At 42.0% G+C, this 20,902-nt stretch overlaps 1 protein-coding gene across 1 annotated transcript in view; it reads right to left on the reverse strand.

The window, feature by feature from the left end:
- The window catches only part of CCDC112 (coiled-coil domain containing 112), a 75,647-nt gene that overhangs the window by 31,181 nt on the left and 23,564 nt on the right, over positions 1-20,902 (reverse strand). The window contains exons 3-4 of the mRNA XM_069753052.1: positions 5,991-6,112; positions 5,787-5,876 (exon numbers count right to left, since the gene is read on the reverse strand). Coding sequence (XP_069609153.1) covers positions 5,787-5,876; positions 5,991-6,112 — 212 coding nt within the window. The remainder of the gene's footprint in view (positions 1-5,786; positions 5,877-5,990; positions 6,113-20,902) is intronic.

Below are 20,902 nucleotides of genomic sequence, written 5' to 3' on the forward strand. Positions count from 1 at the left end.
GGGTATACAACACCAGGCATCATCATTAACCCCTTTACCCCCAAGGGTGGTTTGCACGTTAATGACCAGGCCAATTTTTACAATTCTGACCACTGTCCCTTTATGAGGTTATAACTCCGAAACGCTTCAACGGATCCTGGTGATTCTGACATTGTTTTCTCGTGACATATTGTACTTCATGATAGTGGTAAAATTTCTTTGATAGTACCTGCGTTTATTTGTGAAAAAAACGGAAATTTGGCGAAAATTTTGAAAATTTCACAATTTTCAAACTTTGAATTTTTATGCAATTAAATCACAGAGATATGTCACACAAAATACTTAATAAGTAACATTTCCCACATGTCTTCTTTACATCAGCATAATTTTGGAACCAATTTTTTTTTTTGTTAGGGAGTTATAAGGGTTAAAAGTTGACCAGCAATTTCTCATTTTTACAACACCATTTTTTTTTAGGGACCACGTCTCATTTGAAGTCATTTTGAGGGGTCTATATGATAGAAAATGCCCAAGTGTGACACCATTCTAAAAACTGCACCCCTCAAGGTGCTCAAAACCACATTCAAGAAGTTTATTAACCCTTCAGGTGTTTAATAGGAATTTTTGGAATGTTTAAATAAAAATGAACATTTAACTTTTTTACACAAAAAATTTACTTCAGCTCCAATTTGTTTTATTTTTCCAAGGGTAAGAGAAGAAATTGGACCTCAAAAGTTGTTGTCCAATTTGTCCCGAGTACGCTGATACCCCATATGTGGCAGTAAACCACTGTTTGGGCGCATGGGAGAGCTCGGAAGGGAAGGAGCGCCGTTTGACTTTTCAATGCAAAATTGACAGGAATTGAGATGGGACGCCATGTTGCGTTTGGAGAGCCACTGATGTGCCTAAACATTGAAACCCCCCACAAGTGACACCATTTTGGAAAGTAGACCCCCTAAGGAACTTATCTGGATGTGTGGTGAGCACTTTGACCCACCAAGGGCTTCACAGAAGTTTATAATGCAGAGCCATAAAAATAAAACAAAATTTTTTTCCCACAAAAATTATTTTTTAGCCCCCAGTTTTGTATTTTCCCAAGGGTAACAGGAGAAATTGGACCCCAAAAGTTGTTGTCCAATTTGTCCTGAGTACGCTGATACCCCATATGTGGGGGGGAACCACCGTTTGGGCGCATGGGAGGGTTCGGAAGGGAAGGAGCGCCATTTGGAATGCAGACTTAGATGGAATGGTCTGCAGGCGTCACATTGCGTTTGCAGAGCCCCTAATGTACCTAAACAGTAGAAACCCCCCACAAGTGACACCATTTTGGAAAGTAGACCCCCTAAGGAACTCATCTTGATGTGTTGTGAGAGCTTTGAACCCCCAAGTATTTCACTACAGTTTATAACGCAGAGCCATGCAAATAAAAAATATTTTTTTTTCCACAAAAATTATATTTTAGATCCCAGTTTTGTATTTTTCCAAGGTTAGCAGGAGAAATTGGACCCTAAATGTTGTTGTCCAATTTGTCCTGAGTACGCTGATACCCGATATGTGGGGGGGAACCACCGTTTGGGCGCATGGGAGGGCTCGGAAGGGAAGGAGCATCATTTGGAATGCAGACTTAGATGGATTGGTCTGCAGGCGTCACATTGCGTTTGCAGAGCCCCTAATGTACCTAAACAGTAGAAACCCCCCACAAGTGACCCCATATTGGAAACTAGACCCCTCAATGAACTTATCTAGATGTGTTGTGAGAACTTTGAACCCCCAAGTGTTTCACTACAGTTTATAACGCAGAGCCGTGAAAATAAAATATCTTTTTGTTTTCCCACAAAAATTATTTTTTAGCCCCCAGTTTTGTATTTTCCCAAGGGTAACAGGAGAAATTGGTCCACAAAAGTTGTTGTCCAATTTGTCCTGAGTACGCTGATACCCCATATGTTGGGGTAAACCCCTGTTTGGGCACACAGGAGAGCTCGGAAGGGAAGGAGCACTGTTTTACTTTTTCAACGCAGAATTGGCTGGAATTGAGATCGGACGCCATGTCGTGTTTGGAGAGCCCCTGATGTGCCGAAACAGTGGAAACCCCCCAATTATAACTGAAACCCTAATCTAAACACACCCCTAACCCTAATTCCAACGGTAACCCTAACCACACCTCTAACCCTGACACACCCCTAACCCTAATCCCAACCCTATTCCCAACTGTAAATGTAATCTAAACCCTAACTTTAGCCCCAACCCTAACTGTAGCCCCAACCCTAACCCTAACCCTAGCCCTAACCCTAGCCCTAACCCTAGCCCTAACCCTAACCCTAGCCCTAACCCTAGCCCTAGCCCTAACCCTAGCCCTAACCCTAGCCCTAATGGGAAAATGGAAATAAATACATTTTTTTTTATTTTTCCCTAACTAAGGGGGTGATGAAGGGGGGTTTGATTTACTTTTATAGCGAGTTTTTTAGAGGATTTTTATGATTGGCAGCCGTCACACACTGAAAGACCCTTTTTATTGCAAAAAATATTTTTTGCAATACCACATTTTGAGAGCTATAATTTTTCCATATTTTGGTCCACAGAGTCATGTGAGGTCTTGTTTTTTGCGGGACGAGTTGACGTTTTTATTGAAAACATTTTTGGGCACGTGACATTTTTTTATCGCTTTTTATTCCGATTTTTGTGAGGAAGAATGACCAAAAGCCAGCTATTCATGAATTTCTATTGGGGGAGGCGTTTATACCGTTCCGCGTTTGGTAAAATTGATAAATCAGTTTTATTCTTCGGGTCAGTACGATTACAGCGATACCTCATTTATATCATTTTTTTATGGTTTGGTGCTTTTATACGATAAAAACTATTTTACAGAAAAAATAATTATTTTTGCATCGCTTTATTCTCAGGACTATAACTTTTTTATTTTTTTGCTGATGATGCTGTATGGCGGCTCTTTTTTTGCGGGACAATATGACGCTTTCAGCGGTACCATGGTTATTTATATCTGTCCTTTTGATCGCGTGTTATTCCACTTTTTGTTCGGCGGTATGATAATAAAGCGTTGTTTTTTGCCTCGTTTTTTTTTTTTTTTTTCTTACGGTGTTTACTGAAGGGGTTAACTAGTGGGACAGTTTTATAGGTCGGGTCGTTACGGACGCGGCGATACTAAATATGTGTACTTTTATTGTTTTTTTTTTTTTATTTAGATGAAGAAATGTATTTATGGGAATAATATTTTTTTTTTTTTTTTCATTATTTTGGAATATTTTTTTTAATTTTTTTTTACACATTTGGAAAATTTTTTTTTTTACTTTGTCCCAGGGGGGGACATCACAGATCAGTGATCTGACAGTTTGCACAGCACTCTGTCAGATCACTGATCTGACATGCAGCGCTGCAGGCTTCACAGTGCCTGCTCTAAGCAGGCTCTGTGAAGCCACCTCCCTCCCTGCAGGACCCGGATCCGCGGCCATCTTGGATCCGGGGCTCGAGCAGGGAGGGAGGTGAGGAGACCCTCGCAGCAACGCGATCACATCGCGTTGCTGCGGGGGGCTCAGGGAAGCCCGCAGGGAGCCCCCTCCCTGCGCGGTGCTTCCCTGCACCGCCGGCACATCGCGATCATCTTTGATCGCGGTGTGCCAGGGGTTAATGTGCCGGGGGCGGTCCGTGACCGCTCCTGGCACATAGTGCCGGATGTCAGCTGCGATAAGCAGCTGACACCCGGCCGCGATCGGCCGCGCTCCCCCCGTGAGCGCGGCCGATCGGCTATGACGTACTATCCCGTCCAGGGTCAGATAAGCCCAGGGCACCTCGACGGGATAGTACGTCTAAGGTCACAGAGGGGTTAAGGGAGGATTGACTCTTATGTTCTGGCCACCAAGCCGGTTCCAATATGACTGCGAAAGCTAAGTATCACCAGGCTTAACTTATTCAAACATGTCATGTATCTTTGGCACTGATTTATCTTCGTACTCCTGATGAACCTCAGCAGAGGGGAAACGCGTTGAGTGTGTTCTATGTCACATTATTGTGGCAGAGTGTGTTCTGTGTCACACCACTGTGGCATGCAGTCGATCGCATTATTTGAGATGTGCTTTGTATCGTGGCACTCTGTGTGTATTTATACCGGAGTTTTGCTGCATTATGGGGATTAGTATGTGGTGCTTGGTCTGACCAATTTGCTGTGTATGGACATAATACACAGCAACTAATTACTGCTACGGTATGGTTAGAACTTTTCTTTTTCTGTAAAAGGTTTCTAGACATATAACATTTGTGACAAAATACATCTGGTCTAGTCCACCCCCATTTTTTTCCATCTTTGGTTGTATTTTGTGGACTATGTATCATTAAGAAGATTAAGAGTATGTATGATCTATCTATCTTCCATTCTGTTTCCTCTATCCATAGTAATAAGACAGTAGTGTTTTAATATCTGCTTGTACCATCAGTAATAGCCTTTATCAGATATTGTTTATCTATATAAGAAGCCTACCGTTGTTCATTTTGGAAGCAGTAGTAGTGTGTGCTAGTAGCAGTATTCTAAAGTTAGCTAGAGTATTAGTTATGACATTAGTTCCAGTCTAAAACCAACTCTATCATTTGAAGACAAGCAGTACATATTTACTTTTCCTCATACTATCCTTTTGCACCCTTTAGTGCCTTTTCTCACTCCCCTGCCAAAGTTTTGGGCATAACAGGGCAGAAAGGGAGAGCCGCCGACGAGTGGGGGCGCCAAGGCGCAGGTTTTAGGGTGCCAACCTCCGCTGTCAGGCAGGGTGAGAGAGGTTATATAGGGTCAGGCACCCTTCCCAGGGTGTCTTGGTATTTTAGTTTATTGGTGTTGGCGCTTTTTCACATATTGTTGTATTTTAGACGTATTTAATAAAATTTAGTTTTTAATTTACACATTAGAGCTTAGCGGTGATCCCCAATATTTAGTTACTCTAATTATTCATTTCTATACTGTGATAGCTTTTTAGAACAGAGGTGTCAAACTGCATTCCTCGAGGGCTGCAAACAGGTCATGTTTTCAGGATTTCCTTGTGTTGCACAGGTGATGATTTAATCACCTGCACAGAATGATTCCATCACCTGTGCAATACTAAGGAAATCCTGAAAACATGACCTGTGTGCAGCCCTCGAGGAATGCAGTTTGACACCTCTGCAGTAGAAGGTGCGACCAGGACAGGAAGCAGCGACAGCCAATGAGGGGGCTGGGTGAGTATTTTCAGAACAGCGGGGGGGGGGGGGGGGGGGGGAGGTGGGGGGGGGCACAGGGGGTGGGAGGGCGGTGGGCACATAGATCTTTATTTTAAACACGATTATTCATATCTTCTCTACAGCAAACGCTGCTGCAGGGAGGATATGAATCGCAGCTTCAGCACCAGTGGGGGGGACAGCGCTTAATGTAGCGCTGTCCCCTGCACGGCACACGGACTGCACACGGACTACGTCCGTGTGCGGTACGTGTTTTACACAGACCCGTTGACTTTAATGGGTCCGTGTAATACGTGCGCTCCCACGAACACTGACATGTCTCTGTGTTTGGCACACGGAGACACGGTCCGCAAAAAATCAATGACATCTGCACAGATGCATTGATTTTTGTGTCTACGTGTGTCAGTGGCTCCGGTACGTGAGGAAACTGTCACCTCACGTACCGTAGCCACTGACGTGTGAAACCGGCCTAAAGCATACTGGTCTGCCGGTTTCTAATTTTTGTTTTAAAGCCCTGTACATAAACCCGTACCATAGTAATTAGCAGATTTGCATTTACAGTTGCGGTGTGCATCTCTGTGCAGCGTACTTACACTCTGGAGTAGGTCTGACATCTTTAAGCTGGAGCTGCAGCCGTCGGACATTGTTGTGGATTTTTGCGAGTTGTTGTTCAGTTTTATTTTCTGTGAACAAAAACAAAAGGAAAAAAAAAAAAAATCAGCCTGTATCACATATATAATACAGGATTTACACATACATCAGATAAAACACATTAATATAGTAAATAAACTGCATACTGTCTGCTTTTGTGCTGTTTGACAGCTTTTGCTCATACTCTTCAAGCGTACTGTACTCAATCCGGAAGTCATTCTTCTTGTTATAGAGATGCCCATTCTTGTCTTTTTCTAAAACAGTTATTCTAAATTAAGAAGAAAAAAAAAAAGGATAAAAAAATAGAAATCAGTCATCCCACATGCATGTGAAAGAATCAAAAGGGTAAAGAAAGCTAAAACCAATAGCAGCTCTGAAACATATTAATGGCAGCAAAGCAGAAGTCAATATAGCAGATGTCATGGGGCTCAAAAACTAAAGGCTCTCTCAGAGATGAGGGGGAGATAGTACCAACCATGATGGAAAGGGCCATGAATAGTTAAATGGAGTAACATTCCAAGTATTACTATTCTACTTAACCCCTTCCCGACCCATGACGCCACGTAGGCGTCATGAAAGTCGGTGCCAATCCGACCCATGACGCCTATGTGGGGTCATGGAAAGATCGCGTCCCTGCAGATCGGGTGAAAGGGTTAACTCCAATTTCACCTGATCTGCAGGGACAGGGGGAGTGGTACTTCAGCCCAGGGGGGGTGGCTTCACACCCCCCCCCCTCCCTCCCCCCCGTGGCTACGATCGCTCTGATTGGCAGTTTCACTTTCAACAGCCAATCAGAGCGATTTGTAATATTTCACCTAAAAAACTGGTGAAATATTACAGTCCAGCCATGGCCGATGCTGCAATATCATCGGCCATGGCTGGAAACACTGATGTGACCTCCCCCCACCCCACCGATCGCCCCCCCCCCCCCAGCCCTCCGATCTGTGCTCCGCTCCCCCGTCCTCCTGTCCGCTCCCCCCGTGCTCCAATCCAACCCCCCTGCACTCCGATCCACCCCCCTGCACTCCGATACACCCCCCGCACTCCGATACACCCCCACGTACTCAAATCCACCCCCCCATGCTCCGATCCACCCCCCCATGCTCCGATCCACCCCTCCATGCTCCCCCCCCACACGCCATCATACTTACCGAGCCTCCCGGGGTCCGTCCGCCTTCTCCATGGGCGCCGCTGTCTTCCAAAATGGCGGGCGCATGCGCAGTGCGCCCACCGAATCTGCCGGCCGGCCAATGTGAATTTCGATCGCTATGATAAAACCATCACAGTGATGAAAATAAAAAAAACAGTAAATGACCCCCCCCCCCCCTTTTTTTTTTCCACTAAGGTTGGAGTTAGAACTAGGGTTAGGGTTTCAGTATGTGCACACGTATTCTGGTCCTCTGCGGATTTTTCCGCAGCGGATTTGATAAATCCGCAGTGCTAAACCGCTGTGGATTTATCGCGGATTTACCGCAGTTTTTCTGCGCATTACACTGCGGTTTTACAACTGCGATTTTCTATTGGAGCAGTTGTTAAACCGCTGCGGAATCTGCAGAAAGAAGTGACATGCTGCGAAATGTAAACCGCTGCGTTTCCGTGCAGTTTTTCTGCAGCATGTGTACAGCGATTTTTGTTTCCCATAGGTTTACATTGAACTGTAAACTCATGGGAAACTGCGGCGGATCCACAGCGTTTTCCGCAGCGTGTGCACATACCTTTAGAATTAGGCTATGTGCACACGGTGCGGATTTGGCTGCGGATCCGCAGCAGTGTTCCATCAGGTTTACAGTACCATGTAAACATATGGAAAACCAAATCCGCTGTGCCCAGAAAATACCGCGCGGAAATTCTGCGTTGTATTTTCCGCAGCATGTCAATTCTTTGTGCGGATTCCGCAGTGTTTTACACCTGTTCCTCAATAGGAATCTGTAGGTGAAATCCGCACAAAAAACACTGGCAATCCGCGGTAAATCCGCAGGTAAAACGCAGTGCCTTTTACCCGCGGATTTTTCAAAAATGGTGCTGAAAAATCTCACACAAATCCGCAACGTGGGCACATAGCCTTAGGGTTAGGGTTGGGTTGGAATTAGGGTCGTGGTTAGGGTTAGGGGTGTGTTGGGGTTAGGGTTGTGGTTAGGGTTATGGCTACAGTTGGGATAAGGGTTAGGGGTGTGTTGGAGTTAGAATTGAGGGGTTTCCACTGTTTAGGCACATCAGGGGGTCTCCAAACGCAACATGGCGCCACCATTGATTCCAGCCAATCTTGTATTCAAAAAGTCAAATGGTGATCCCTCACTTCCGAGCCCCGACGTGTGCCCAAACAGTGGTTTACCCCCACATATGGGGTACCAGCATACTCAGGACAAACTGCGCAACAATTACTGGGGTCCAATTTCTCCTGTTACCCTTGAGAAAATAAAAAAATTGCTTGCTAAAACATCATTTTTGAGGAAAGAAAAATTATTTTTTATTTTCACGGCTCTGCGTTGTAAACGTCTGTGAAGCACTTGGGGGTTCAAAGTGCTCACCACATATCTAGATAAGTTCCTTGGCGGGTCTAGTTTACAAAATGGGGTCACTTGTGGGGGGTTTCTACTGTTTAGGCACACCAGGGGCTCTGCAAATGCAACGTGACGTCCGCAGACCATTCCATCAAAGTCTGCATTTCAAAAGTCACTACTTCCCTTCTGAGCCCTGACGTGTGCCCAAACAGTGGTTTACCCCCACACATGGGGTATCAGCGTACTCAGGAGAAAGTGGACAACAACTTTTGGGGTCCAATTTCTCCTGTTACCCTTGGGAAAATAAAAAATTGCGGGCTAAAAAATCATTTTTGAGAAAAGAAAATTTTTTTTTTATTTTCATGGCTCTGCATTATAAACTTCTGTGAAGCACTTGAGGGTTCAAAGTGCTCACCACACATCTAGATTAGTTCCATTGGGGGTCTAGTTTCCAAAATGGGGTCATTTGTGGGGGATCTCCAATGTTTAGGCACACAGGGGCTCTCCAAACGCGACATGTTGTCCGCTAATGATTGGAGCTAATTTTCCATTTAAAAAGCCAAATGGCGTGCCTTCCCTTCCGAGCCCTGCCGTGCGCCCAAACAGTGGTTTACCCCCACATATGGGGTATCCGCGTACTCAGGACAAACTGGACAACAACATTTGTGGTCCAATTTCTCCTATTACCCTTGGCAAAATAGGAAATTCCAGGCTAAAAAAAAATCATTTTTGAGAAAAGAAAATTTTTTTTTTATTTTCATGGCTCTGCGTTATAAACTTCTGTGAAGCACCTGGGGGTTTAAAGTGCTCAATATGCATCTAGATAAGTTCCTTGGGGAGTCTAGTTTCCAAAATGGGGTCACTTGTGGGGGAGCTCCAATGTTTAGGCACACAGGGGCTCTCCAAACGCGACATGGTGTCCGCTAACAATTGGAGCTAATTTTCCATTCAAAAAGTCAAAAGGCGCGCCTTCCCTTCCGAGCCCTGCCGTGTGCCCAAACAGTGGTTTACCCCCACATATGAGGTATCGGCGTACTCGGGAGAAATTGCCCAACAAATTTTAGGATCTATTTTATCCTATTGCCCATGTGAAAATGAAAAAATTGAGGCGAAAAGAATTTTTTTGTGAAAAAAAAAGTACTTTTTCATTTTTACGGATCAATTTGTGAAGCACCTGAGGGTTTAAAGTGCTCATTAGGCATCTAGATAAGTTCCTTGGGGGGTCCAGTTTCCAAAATGGGGTCACTTGTGGGGGAGCTCCAATGTTTAGGCACACGGGGGCTCTCCAAACGTGACATGGTGTCCGCTAAAGAGTGCAGCCAATTTTTCATTCAAAAAGTCAAATGGCGCTCCTTCCCTTCCAAGCCCTGCCGTGCGCCCAAACAGTGGTTTACCCCCACATATGAGGTATCTGCGTACTCAGGACAAATTGGACAACAACTTTCGTGGTTCAGTTTCTCCTTTTACCATTGGGAAAATAAAAAATTGTTGATAAAAGATCATTTTTGTGACTAAAAAGTTAAATGTTCATTTTTTCATTCCATGTTGCTTCTGCTGCTGTGAAGCACCTGAAGGGTTAATAAACTTCTTGAATGTGGTTTTGTGCACCTTGAGGGGTGCAGTTTTTAGAATGGTGTCACTTTTGGGTATTTTCAGCCATATAGACCCCACAAACTGACTTCAAATGTGAGGTGGTCCCTTAAAAAAAATGGTTTTGTAAATTTCGTTGTAAAAATGAGAAATCGCTGGTCAAATTTTAACCCTTATAACTTCCTAGCAAAAAAAAATTTTGTTTCCAAAATTGTGCTGATTTAGACGTGTGGGAAATGTTATTTATTAACTATTTTGTGTCACATAACTCTCTGGTTTAACAGAATAAAAATTCAAAATGACGTCACCGCTCTGCTTTACGGCTGGCCGGCGCTGACAGTGCAGGAAAGCACAGCGCCGGAGGACAGACACCGGAATGTAAGTATGTAGTGTTTTTTTTTTTTTACGTTTACAGCTCTCCAGCGACCACACAGTGACGCTGCAGCGATCGGGATCGTTGTCTAAATCGCTGCAGCGTCGCTAAATGTGACGGTACCCTTAGGCTACTTTCACACATCAGGTTTTCGCCGTCAGGCTAATTCCGGCTAAATTTCAAAAAACCGGATCAGGCGAATGTTGCCGCCGGATCAGGCTTTTTTCCCATAGACTTGTATTAGTGCTGGATTGCACCGGATGACATTGCGTTTCGTCCGGTTTTCGCCGGATCCGGCAAATCTGGCTCTTCCGGTTTCTTGAAAAAACGTCCACTGCAACGTCTTTTATCTCCGGCGAAAAAGCCTGAAGCGCCGGATCCGGCGCTTCCGGCTGTTTGCTAGAATGGAAGCCTATGGGAGGCGGATCCGGAAAAAAGCGGATCCGGCGGCCTGATCTGTTTTTTTAAACTGAGCATGCTCCAAATTTTTTTTTATCCAATAACCTAGATAGGCTAGTCGGATCAGTCAAAAAAATGGATCCGTCGCATCAGTTTTTCACAATCTGCGCCGGATCCAGTTTTTCCAACATTCGCCGGATTTAGCCTGACACTGAAAACCTGATGTGTGAAAGTAGCTAGGCTGTGTGCACACGATGCAGATTTGGTGCAGAATTTTCTGCATAAAATCTGCATCTCCTGGCAGAATCCGCAGGTGCGTTTTCATGCGTTTTTTACCAATGGATTTCTGTTATGGAGGGGTGCAGAAACGCTGCAGAACTGCACAAAAGTGACATGCACTTCTTTGAAATCTGCAGCGTTTCTGCGCAGATTTTTCTGCACCATGTGCACAGCTTTTTTTTTTTCACATTGATTTACATTGTACTGTAAATCACAGTGCAGTTCTGCAGCGTTTCTGCTGCAGAAAAATCTGCTGCAGTTCTGCACTAAATCTGCATCGTGTACACATACCCTTAGTCTGCCAGCTATAGCAGGAACACATGGGCTACTTGCACAGTGAACAAGTCTGTATGATCATGTTCACACACCACCAAGAAACCTGAAGACACAAAAGAGAATAGTAAAACCAAAAACACTCAGTTTGAAAAAATGTTGCAGTAATCCGCAAGTGCTAGTAAAAGATGTAAAAAACAGGGTATTTGGTTGATACGTTTTTTGCAAAAAATGTATACTAAGCTGCTCTACCAATCTTCACGGTATACCCTTATCAGAGCAGTCCTAACTAATGTATGCAATCCCTATCTGATGTATTTAAAAACCTGATCATCTGTATATAACCTGTGTGAACAGGGTTCAGAAAGGAAAAATCCATGTGTGCATACAGGGTAGAACAGCTTTTGTGCAGATAGCCCAAGAGGAGTGGTGGAACTCCCCAGTCTTGTAGACACAAGAGAACAATTATGGAAACAGGAACACATGGGCTACTTGCACAGTGAACAAGTCTGTATGATCATGTTCACACACCACCAAGAAACCTGAAGACACAAAAGAGAATAGTAAAACCAAAAACACTCAGTTTGAAAAAATGTTGCAGTAATCCGCAAGTGCTAGTAAAAGATGTAAAAAACAGGGTATTTGGTTGATACGTTTTTTGCAAAAAATGTATACTAAGCTGCTCTACCAATCTTCACGGTATACCCTTATCAGAGCAGTCCTAACTAATGTATGCAATCCCTATCTGATGTATTTAAAAACCTGATCATCTGTATATAACCTGTGTGAACAGGGTTCAGAGAGGAAAAATCCATGTGTGCATACAGGGTAGAACAGCTCTTGTGCAGATAGCCCAAGAGGAGTGGTGGAACTCCCCAGTCTTGTAGACACAAGAGAACAATTATGGAAACAGGAACACATGGGCTACTTGCACAGTGAACAAGTCTGTATGATCATGTTCACACACCACCAAGAAACCTGAAGACACAAAAGAGAATAGTAAAACCAAAAACACTCAGTTTGAAAAAATGTTGCAGTAATCCGCAAGTGCTAGTAAAAGATGTAAAAAACAGGGTATTTGGTTGATACGTTTTTTGCAAAAAATGTATACTAAGCTGCTCTACCAATCTTCACGGTATACCCTTATCAGAGCAGTCCTAACTAATGTATGCAATCCCTATCTGATGTATTTAAAAACCTGATCATCTGTATATAACCTGTGTGAACAGGGTTCAGAAAGGAAAAATCCATGTGTGCATACAGGGTAGAACAGCTTTTGTGCAGATAGCCCAAGAGGAGTGGTGGAACTCCCCAGTCTTGTAGACACGAGAACAATTATGGAAACAGGAACACATGGGCTACTTGCACAGTGAACAAGTCTGTATGATCATGTTCACACACCACCAAGAAACCTGAAGACACAAAAGAGAATAGTAAAACCAAAAACACTCAGTTTGAAAAAATGTTGCAGTAATCCGCAAGTGCTAGTAAAAGATGTAAAAAACAGGGTATTTGGTTGATACGTTTTTTGCAAAAAATGTATACTAAGCTGCTCTACCAATCTTCACGGTATACCCTTATCAGAGCAGTCCTAACTAATGTATGCAATCCCTATCTGATGTATTTAAAAACCTGATCATCTGTATATAACCTGTGTGAACAGGGTTCAGAAAGGAAAAATCCATGTGTGCATACAGGGTAGAACAGCTTTTGTGCAGATAGCCCAAGAGGAGTGGTGGAACTCCCCAGTCTTGTAGACACAAGAGAACAATTATGGAAACAGGAACACATGGGCTACTTGCACAGTGAACAAGTCTGTATGATCATGTTCACACACCACCAAGAAACCTGAAGACACAAAAGAGAATAGTAAAACCAAAAACACTCAGTTTGAAAAAATGTTGCAGTAATCCGCAAGTGCTAGTAAAAGATGTAAAAAACAGGGTATTTGGTTGATACGTTTTTTGCAAAAAATGTATACTAAGCTGCTCTACCAATCTTCACGGTATACCCTTATCAGAGCAGTCCTAACTAATGTATGCAATCCCTATCTGATGTATTTAAAAACCTGATCATCTGTATATAACCTGTGTGAACAGGGTTCAGAAAGGAAAAATCCATGTGTGCATACAGGGTAGAACAGCTTTTGTGCAGATAGCCCAAGAGGAGTGGTGGAACTCCCCAGTCTTGTAGACACAAGAGAACAATTATGGAAACAGGAACACATGGGCTACTTGCACAGTGAACAAGTCTGTATGATCATGTTCACACACCACCAAGAAACCTGAAGACACAAAAGAGAATAGTAAAACCAAAAACACTCAGTTTGAAAAAATGTTGCAGTAATCCGCAAGTGCTAGTAAAAGATGTAAAAAACAGGGTATTTGGTTGATACGTTTTTTGCAAAAAATGTATACTAAGCTGCTCTACCAATCTTCACGGTATACCCTTATCAGAGCAGTCCTAACTAATGTATGCAATCCCTATCTGATGTATTTAAAAACCTGATCATCTGTATATAACCTGTGTGAACAGGGTTCAGAAAGGAAAAATCCATGTGTGCATACAGGGTAGAACAGCTTTTGTGCAGATAGCCCAAGAGGAGTGGTGGAACTCCCCAGTCTTGTAGACACAAGAGAACAATTATGGAAACAGGAACACATGGGCTACTTGCACAGTGAACAAGTCTGTATGATCATGTTCACACACCACCAAGAAACCTGAAGACACAAAAGAGAATAGTAAAACCAAAAACACTCAGTTTGAAAAAATGTTGCAGTAATCCGCAAGTGCTAGTAAAAGATGTAAAAAACAGGGTATTTGGTTGATACGTTTTTTGCAAAAAATGTATACTAAGCTGCTCTACCAATCTTCACGGTATACCCTTATCAGAGCAGTCCTAACTAATGTATGCAATCCCTATCTGATGTATTTAAAAACCTGATCATCTGTATATAACCTGTGTGAACAGGGTTCAGAAAGGAAAAATCCATGTGTGCATACAGGGTAGAACAGCTTTTGTGCAGATAGCCCAAGAGGAGTGGTGGAACTCCCCAGTCTTGTAGACACAAGAGAACAATTATGGAAACAGGAACACATGGGCTACTTGCACAGTGAACAAGTCTGTACGATCATGTTCACACACCACCAAGAAACCTGAAGACACAAAAGAGAATAGTAAAACCAAAAACACTCAGTTTGAAAAAATGTTGCAGTAATCCGCAAGTGCTAGTAAAAGATGTAAAAAACAGGGTATTTGGTTGATACGTTTTTTGCAAAAAATGTATACTAAGCTGCTCTACCAATCTTCATGGTATACCCTTATCAGAGCAGTCCTAACTAATGTATGCAATCCCTATCTGATGTATTTAAAAACCTGATCATCTGTATATAACCTGTGTGAACAGGGTTCAGAAAGGAAAAATCCATGTGTGCATACAGGGTAGAACAGCTTTTGTGCAGATAGCCCAAGAGGAGTGGTGGAACTCCCCAGTTTTGTAGACACAAGAGAACAATTATGGAAACAGGAACACATGGGCTACTTGCACAGTGAACAAGTCTGTATGATCATGTTCACACACCACCAAGAAACCTGAAGACACAAAAGAGAATAGTAAAACCAAAAACACTCAGTTTGAAAAAATGTTGCAGTAATCCGCAAGTGCTAGTAAAAGATGTAAAAAACAGGGTATTTGGTTGATACGTTTTTTGCAAAAAATGTATACTAAGCTGCTCTACCAATCTTCACGGTATACCCTTATCAGAGCAGTCCTAACTAATGTATGCAATCCCTATCTGATGTATTTAAAAACCTGATCATCTGTATATAACCTGTGTGAACAGGGTTCAGAAAGGAAAAATCCATGTGTGCATACAGGGTAGAACAGCTTTTGTGCAGATAGCCCAAGAGGAGTGGTGGAACTCCCCAGTCTTGTAGACACAAGAGAACAATTATGGAAACAGGAACACATGGGCTACTTGCACAGTGAACAAGTCTGTATGATCATGTTCACACACCACCAAGAAACCTGAAGACACAAAAGAGAATAGTAAAACCAAAAACACTCAGTTTGAAAAAATGTTGCAGTAATCCGCAAGTGCTAGTAAAAGATGTAAAAAACAGGGTATTTGGTTGATACGTTTTTTGCAAAAAATGTATACTAAGCTGCTCTACCAATCTTCACGGTATACCCTTATCAGAGCAGTCCTAACTAATGTATGCAATCCCTATCTGATGTATTTAAAAACCTGATCATCTGAATATAACCTGTGTGAACAGGGTTCAGAAAGGAAAAATCCATGTGTGCATACAGGGTAGAACAGCTTTTGTGCAGATAGCCCAAGAGGAGTGGTGGAACTCCCCAGTCTTGTAGACACAAGAGAACAATTATGGAAACAGGAACCTACCCTGTATGCACACATGGATTTTTCCTTTCTGAACCCTGTTCACACAGGTTATATACAGATGATCAGGTTTTTAAATACATCAGATAGGGATTGCATACATTAGTTAGGACTGCTCTGATAAGGGTATACCGTGAAGATTGGTAGAGCAGCTTAGTATACATTTTTTGCAAAAAACGTATCAACCAAATACCCTGTTTTTTACATCTTTTACTAGCACTTGCGGATTACTGCAACATTTTTTCAAACTGAGTGTTTTTGGTTTTACTATTCTCTTTTGTGTCTTCAGGTTTCTTGGTGGTGTGTGAACATGATCATACAGACTTGTTCACTGTGCAAGTAGCCCATGTGTTCCTGTTTCCATAATTGTTCTCTTGTGTCTACAAGACTGGGGAGTTCCACCACTCCTCTTGGGCTATCTGCACAAAAGCTGTTCTACCCTGTATGCACACATGGATTTTTCCTTTCTGAACCCTGTTCACACAGGTTATATACAGATGATCAGGTTTTTAAATACATCAGATAGGGATTGCATACATTAGTTAGGACTGCTCTGATAAGGGTATACCGTGAAGATTGGTAGAGCAGCTTAGTATACATTTTTTGCAAAAAACGTATCAACCAAATACCCTGTTTTTTACATCTTTTACTAGCACTTGCGGATTACTGCAACATTTTTTCAAACTGAGTGTTTTTGGTTTTACTATTCTCTTTTGTGTCTTCAGGTTTCTTGGTGGTGTGTGAACATGATCATACAGACTTGTTCACTGTGCAAGTAGCCCATGTGTTCCTGTTTCCATAATTGTTCTCTTGTGTCTACAAGACTGGGGAGTTCCACCACTCCTCTTGGGCTATCTGCACAAAAGCTGTTCTACCCTGTATGCACACATGGATTTTTCCTTTCTGAACCCTGTTCACACAGGTTATATACAGATGATCAGGTTTTTAAATACATCAGATAGGGATTGCATACATTAGTTAGGACTGCTCTGATAAGGGTATACCGTGAAGATTGGTAGAGCAGCTTAGTATACATTTTTTGCAAAAAACGTATCAACCAAATACCCTGTTTTTTACATCTTTTACTAGCACTTGCGGATTACTGCAACATTTTTTCAAACTGAGTGTTTTTGGTTTTACTATTCTCTTTTGTGTCTTCAGGTTTCTTGGTGGTGTGTGAACATGATCATACAGACTTGTTCACTGTGCAAGTAGCCCATGTGTTCCTGTTTCCATAATTGTTCTCTTGTGTCTACAAGACTGGGGAGTTCCACCACTCCTCTTGGGCTATCTGCACAAAAGCTGTTCTACCCTGTATGCACACATGGATTTTTCCTTTCTGAACCCTGTTCACACAGGTTATATACAGATGATCAGGTTTTTAAATACATCAGATAGGGATTGCATACATTAGTTAGGACTGCTCTGATAAGGGTATACCGTGAAGATTGGTAGAGCAGCTTAGTATACATTTTTTGCAAAAAACGTATCAACCAAATACCCTGTTTTTTACATCTTTTACTAGCACTTGCGGATTACTGCAACATTTTTTCAAACTGAGTGTTTTTGGTTTTACTATTCTCTTTTGTGTCTTCAGGTTTCTTGGTGGTGTGTGAACATGATCATACAGACTTGTTCACTGTGCAAGTAGCCCATGTGTTCCTGTTTCCATAATTGTTCTCTTGTGTCTACAAGACTGGGGAGTTCCACCACTCCTCTTGGGCTATCTGCACAAAAGCTGTTCTACCCTGTATGCACACATGGATTTTTCCTTTCTGAACCCTGTTCACACAGGTTATATACAGATGATCAGGTTTTTAAATACATCAGATAGGGATTGCATACATTAGTTAGGACTGCTCTGATAAGGGTATACCGTGAAGATTGGTAGAGCAGCTTAGTATACATTTTTTGCAAAAAACGTATCAACCAAATACCCTGTTTTTTACATCTTTTACTAGCACTTGCGGATTACTGCAACATTTTTTCAAACTGAGTGTTTTTGGTTTTACTATTCTCTTTTGTGTCTTCAGGTTTCTTGGTGGTGTGTGAACATGATCATACAGACTTGTTCACTGTGCAAGTAGCCCATGTGTTCCTGTTTCCATAATTGTTCTCTTGTGTCTACAAGACTGGGGAGTTCCACCACTCCTCTTGGGCTATCTGCACAAAAGCTGTTCTACCCTGTATGCACACATGGATTTTTCCTTTCTGAACCCTGTTCACACAGGTTATATACAGATGATCAGGTTTTTAAATACATCAGATAGGGATTGCATACATTAGTTAGGACTGCTCTGATAAGGGTATACCGTGAAGATTGGTAGAGCAGCTTAGTATACATTTTTTGCAAAAAACGTATCAACCAAATACCCTGTTTTTTACATCTTTTACTAGCACTTGCGGATTACTGCAACATTTTTTCAAACTGAGTGTTTTTGGTTTTACTATTCTCTTTTGTGTCTTCAGGTTTCTTGGTGGTGTGTGAACATGATCATACAGACTTGTTCACTGTGCAAGTAGCCCATGTGTTCCTGTTTCCATAATTGTTCTCTTGTGTCTACAAGACTGGGGAGTTCCACCACTCCTCTTGGGCTATCTGCACAAAAGCTGTTCTACCCTGTATGCACACATGGATTTTTCCTTTCTGAACCCTGTTCACACAGGTTATATACAGATGATCAGGTTTTTAAATACATCAGATAGGGATTGCATACATTAGTTAGGACTGCTCTGATAAGGGTATACCGTGAAGATTGGTAGAGCAGCTTAGTATACATTTTTTGCAAAAAACGTATCAACCAAATACCCTGTTTTTTACATCTTTTACTAGCACTTGCGGATTACTGCAACATTTTTTCAAACTGAGTGTTTTTGGTTTTACTATTCTCTTTTGTGTCTTCAGGTTTCTTGGTGGTGTGTGAACATGATCATACAGACTTGTTCACTGTGCAAGTAGCCCATGTGTTCCTGTTTCCATAATTGTTCTCTTGTGTCTACAAGACTGGGGAGTTCCACCACTCCTCTTGGGCTATCTGCACAAAAGCTGTTCTACCCTGTATGCACACATGGATTTTTCCTTTCTGAACCCTGTTCACACAGGTTATATACAGATGATCAGGTTTTTAAATACATCAGATAGGGATTGCATACATTAGTTAGGACTGCTCTGATAAGGGTATACCGTGAAGATTGGTAGAGCAGCTTAGTATACATTTTTTGCAAAAAACGTATCAACCAAATACCCTGTTTTTTACATCTTTTACTAGCACTTGCGGATTACTGCAACATTTTTTCAAACTGAGTGTTTTTGGTTTTACTATTCTCTTTTGTGTCTTCAGGTTTCTTGGTGGTGTGTGAACATGATCATACAGACTTGTTCACTGTGCAAGTAGCCCATGTGTTCCTGTTTCCATAATTGTTCTCTTGTGTCTACAAGACTGGGGAGTTCCACCACTCCTCTTGGGCTATCTGCACAAAAGCTGTTCTACCCTGTATGCACACATGGATTTTTCCTTTCTGAACCCTGTTCACACAGGTTATATACAGATGATCAGGTTTTTAAATACATCAGATAGGGATTGCATACATTAGTTAGGACTGCTCTGATAAGGGTATACCGTGAAGATTGGTAGAGCAGCTTAGTATACATTTTTTGCAAAAAACGTATCAACCAAATACCCTGTTTTTTACATCTTTTACTAGCACTTGCGGATTACTGCAACATTTTTTCAAACTGAGTGTTTTTGGTTTTACTATTCTCTTTTGTGTCTTCAGGTTTCTTGGTGGTGTGTGAACATGATCATACAGACTTGTTCACTGTGCAAGTAGCCCATGTGTTCCTGTTTCCATAATTGTTCTCTTGTGTCTACAAGACTGGGGAGTTCCACCACTCCTCTTGGGCTATCTGCACAAAAGCTGTTCTACCCTGTATGCACACATGGATTTTTCCTTTCTGAACCCTGTTCACACAGGTTATATACAGATGATCAGGTTTTTAAATACATCAGATAGGGATTGCATACATTAGTTAGGACTGCTCTGATAAGGGTATACCGTGAAGATTGGTAGAGCAGCTTAGTATACATTTTTTGCAAAAAACGTATCAACCAAATACCCTGTTTTTTACATCTTTTACTAGCACTTGCGGATTACTGCAACATTTTTTCAAACTGAGTGTTTTTGGTTTTACTATTCTCTTTTGTGTCTTCAGGTTTCTTGGTGGTGTGTGAACATGATCATACAGACTTGTTCACTGTGCAAGTAGCCCATGTGTTCCTGTTTCCATAATTGTTCTCTTGTGTCTACAAGACTGGGGAGTTCCACCACTCCTCTTGGGCTATCTGCACAAAAGCTGTTCTACCCTGTATGCACACATGGATTTTTCCTTTCTGAACCCTGTTCACACAGGTTATATACAGATGATCAGGTTTTTAAATACATCAGATAGGGATTGCATACATTAGTTAGGACTGCTCTGATAAGGGTATACCGTGAAGATTGGTAGAGCAGCTTAGTATACATTTTTTGCAAAAAACGTATCAACCAAATACCCTGTTTTTTACATCTTTTACTAGCACTTGCGGATTACTGCAACATTTTTTCAAACTGAGTGTTTTTGGTTTTACTATTCTCTTTTGTGTCTTCAGGTTTCTTGGTGGTGTGTGAACATGATCATACAGACTTGTTCACTGTGCAAGTAGCCCATGTGTTCCTGTTTCCATAATTGTTCTCTTGTGTCTACAAGACTGGGGAGTTCCACCACTCCTCTTGGGCTATCTGCACAAAAGCTGTTCTACCCTGTATGCACACATGGATTTTTCCTTTCTGAACCCTGTTCACACAGGTTATATACAGATGATCAGGTTTTTAAATACATCAGATAGGGATTGCATACATTAGTTAGGACTGCTCTGATAAGGGTATACCGTGAAGATTGGTAGAGCAGCTTAGTATACATTTTTTGCAAAAAACGTATCAACCAAATACCCTGTTTTTTACATCTTTTACTAGCACTTGCGGATTACTGCAACATTTTTTCAAACTGAGTGTTTTTGGTTTTACTATTCTCTTTTGTGCCAGCTATAGCAGCCTGTTCAGAAGCTATCAAAATTTAGGTGGCAAAAATACGTTTTTTCATTCCTGACATGTCACTTTGCATTAATTCCTGAAAAGCACCTGAAGGGTTAATAAACTACCAATTTTGAATATGCTGAGGGGTGTGGTTTTAAAGTGGTAT

Source organism: Ranitomeya imitator, chromosome 1, assembly GCF_032444005.1.
Source record: "Ranitomeya imitator isolate aRanImi1 chromosome 1, aRanImi1.pri, whole genome shotgun sequence".
Taxonomy (NCBI): Eukaryota; Metazoa; Chordata; class Amphibia; order Anura; family Dendrobatidae; genus Ranitomeya; species Ranitomeya imitator.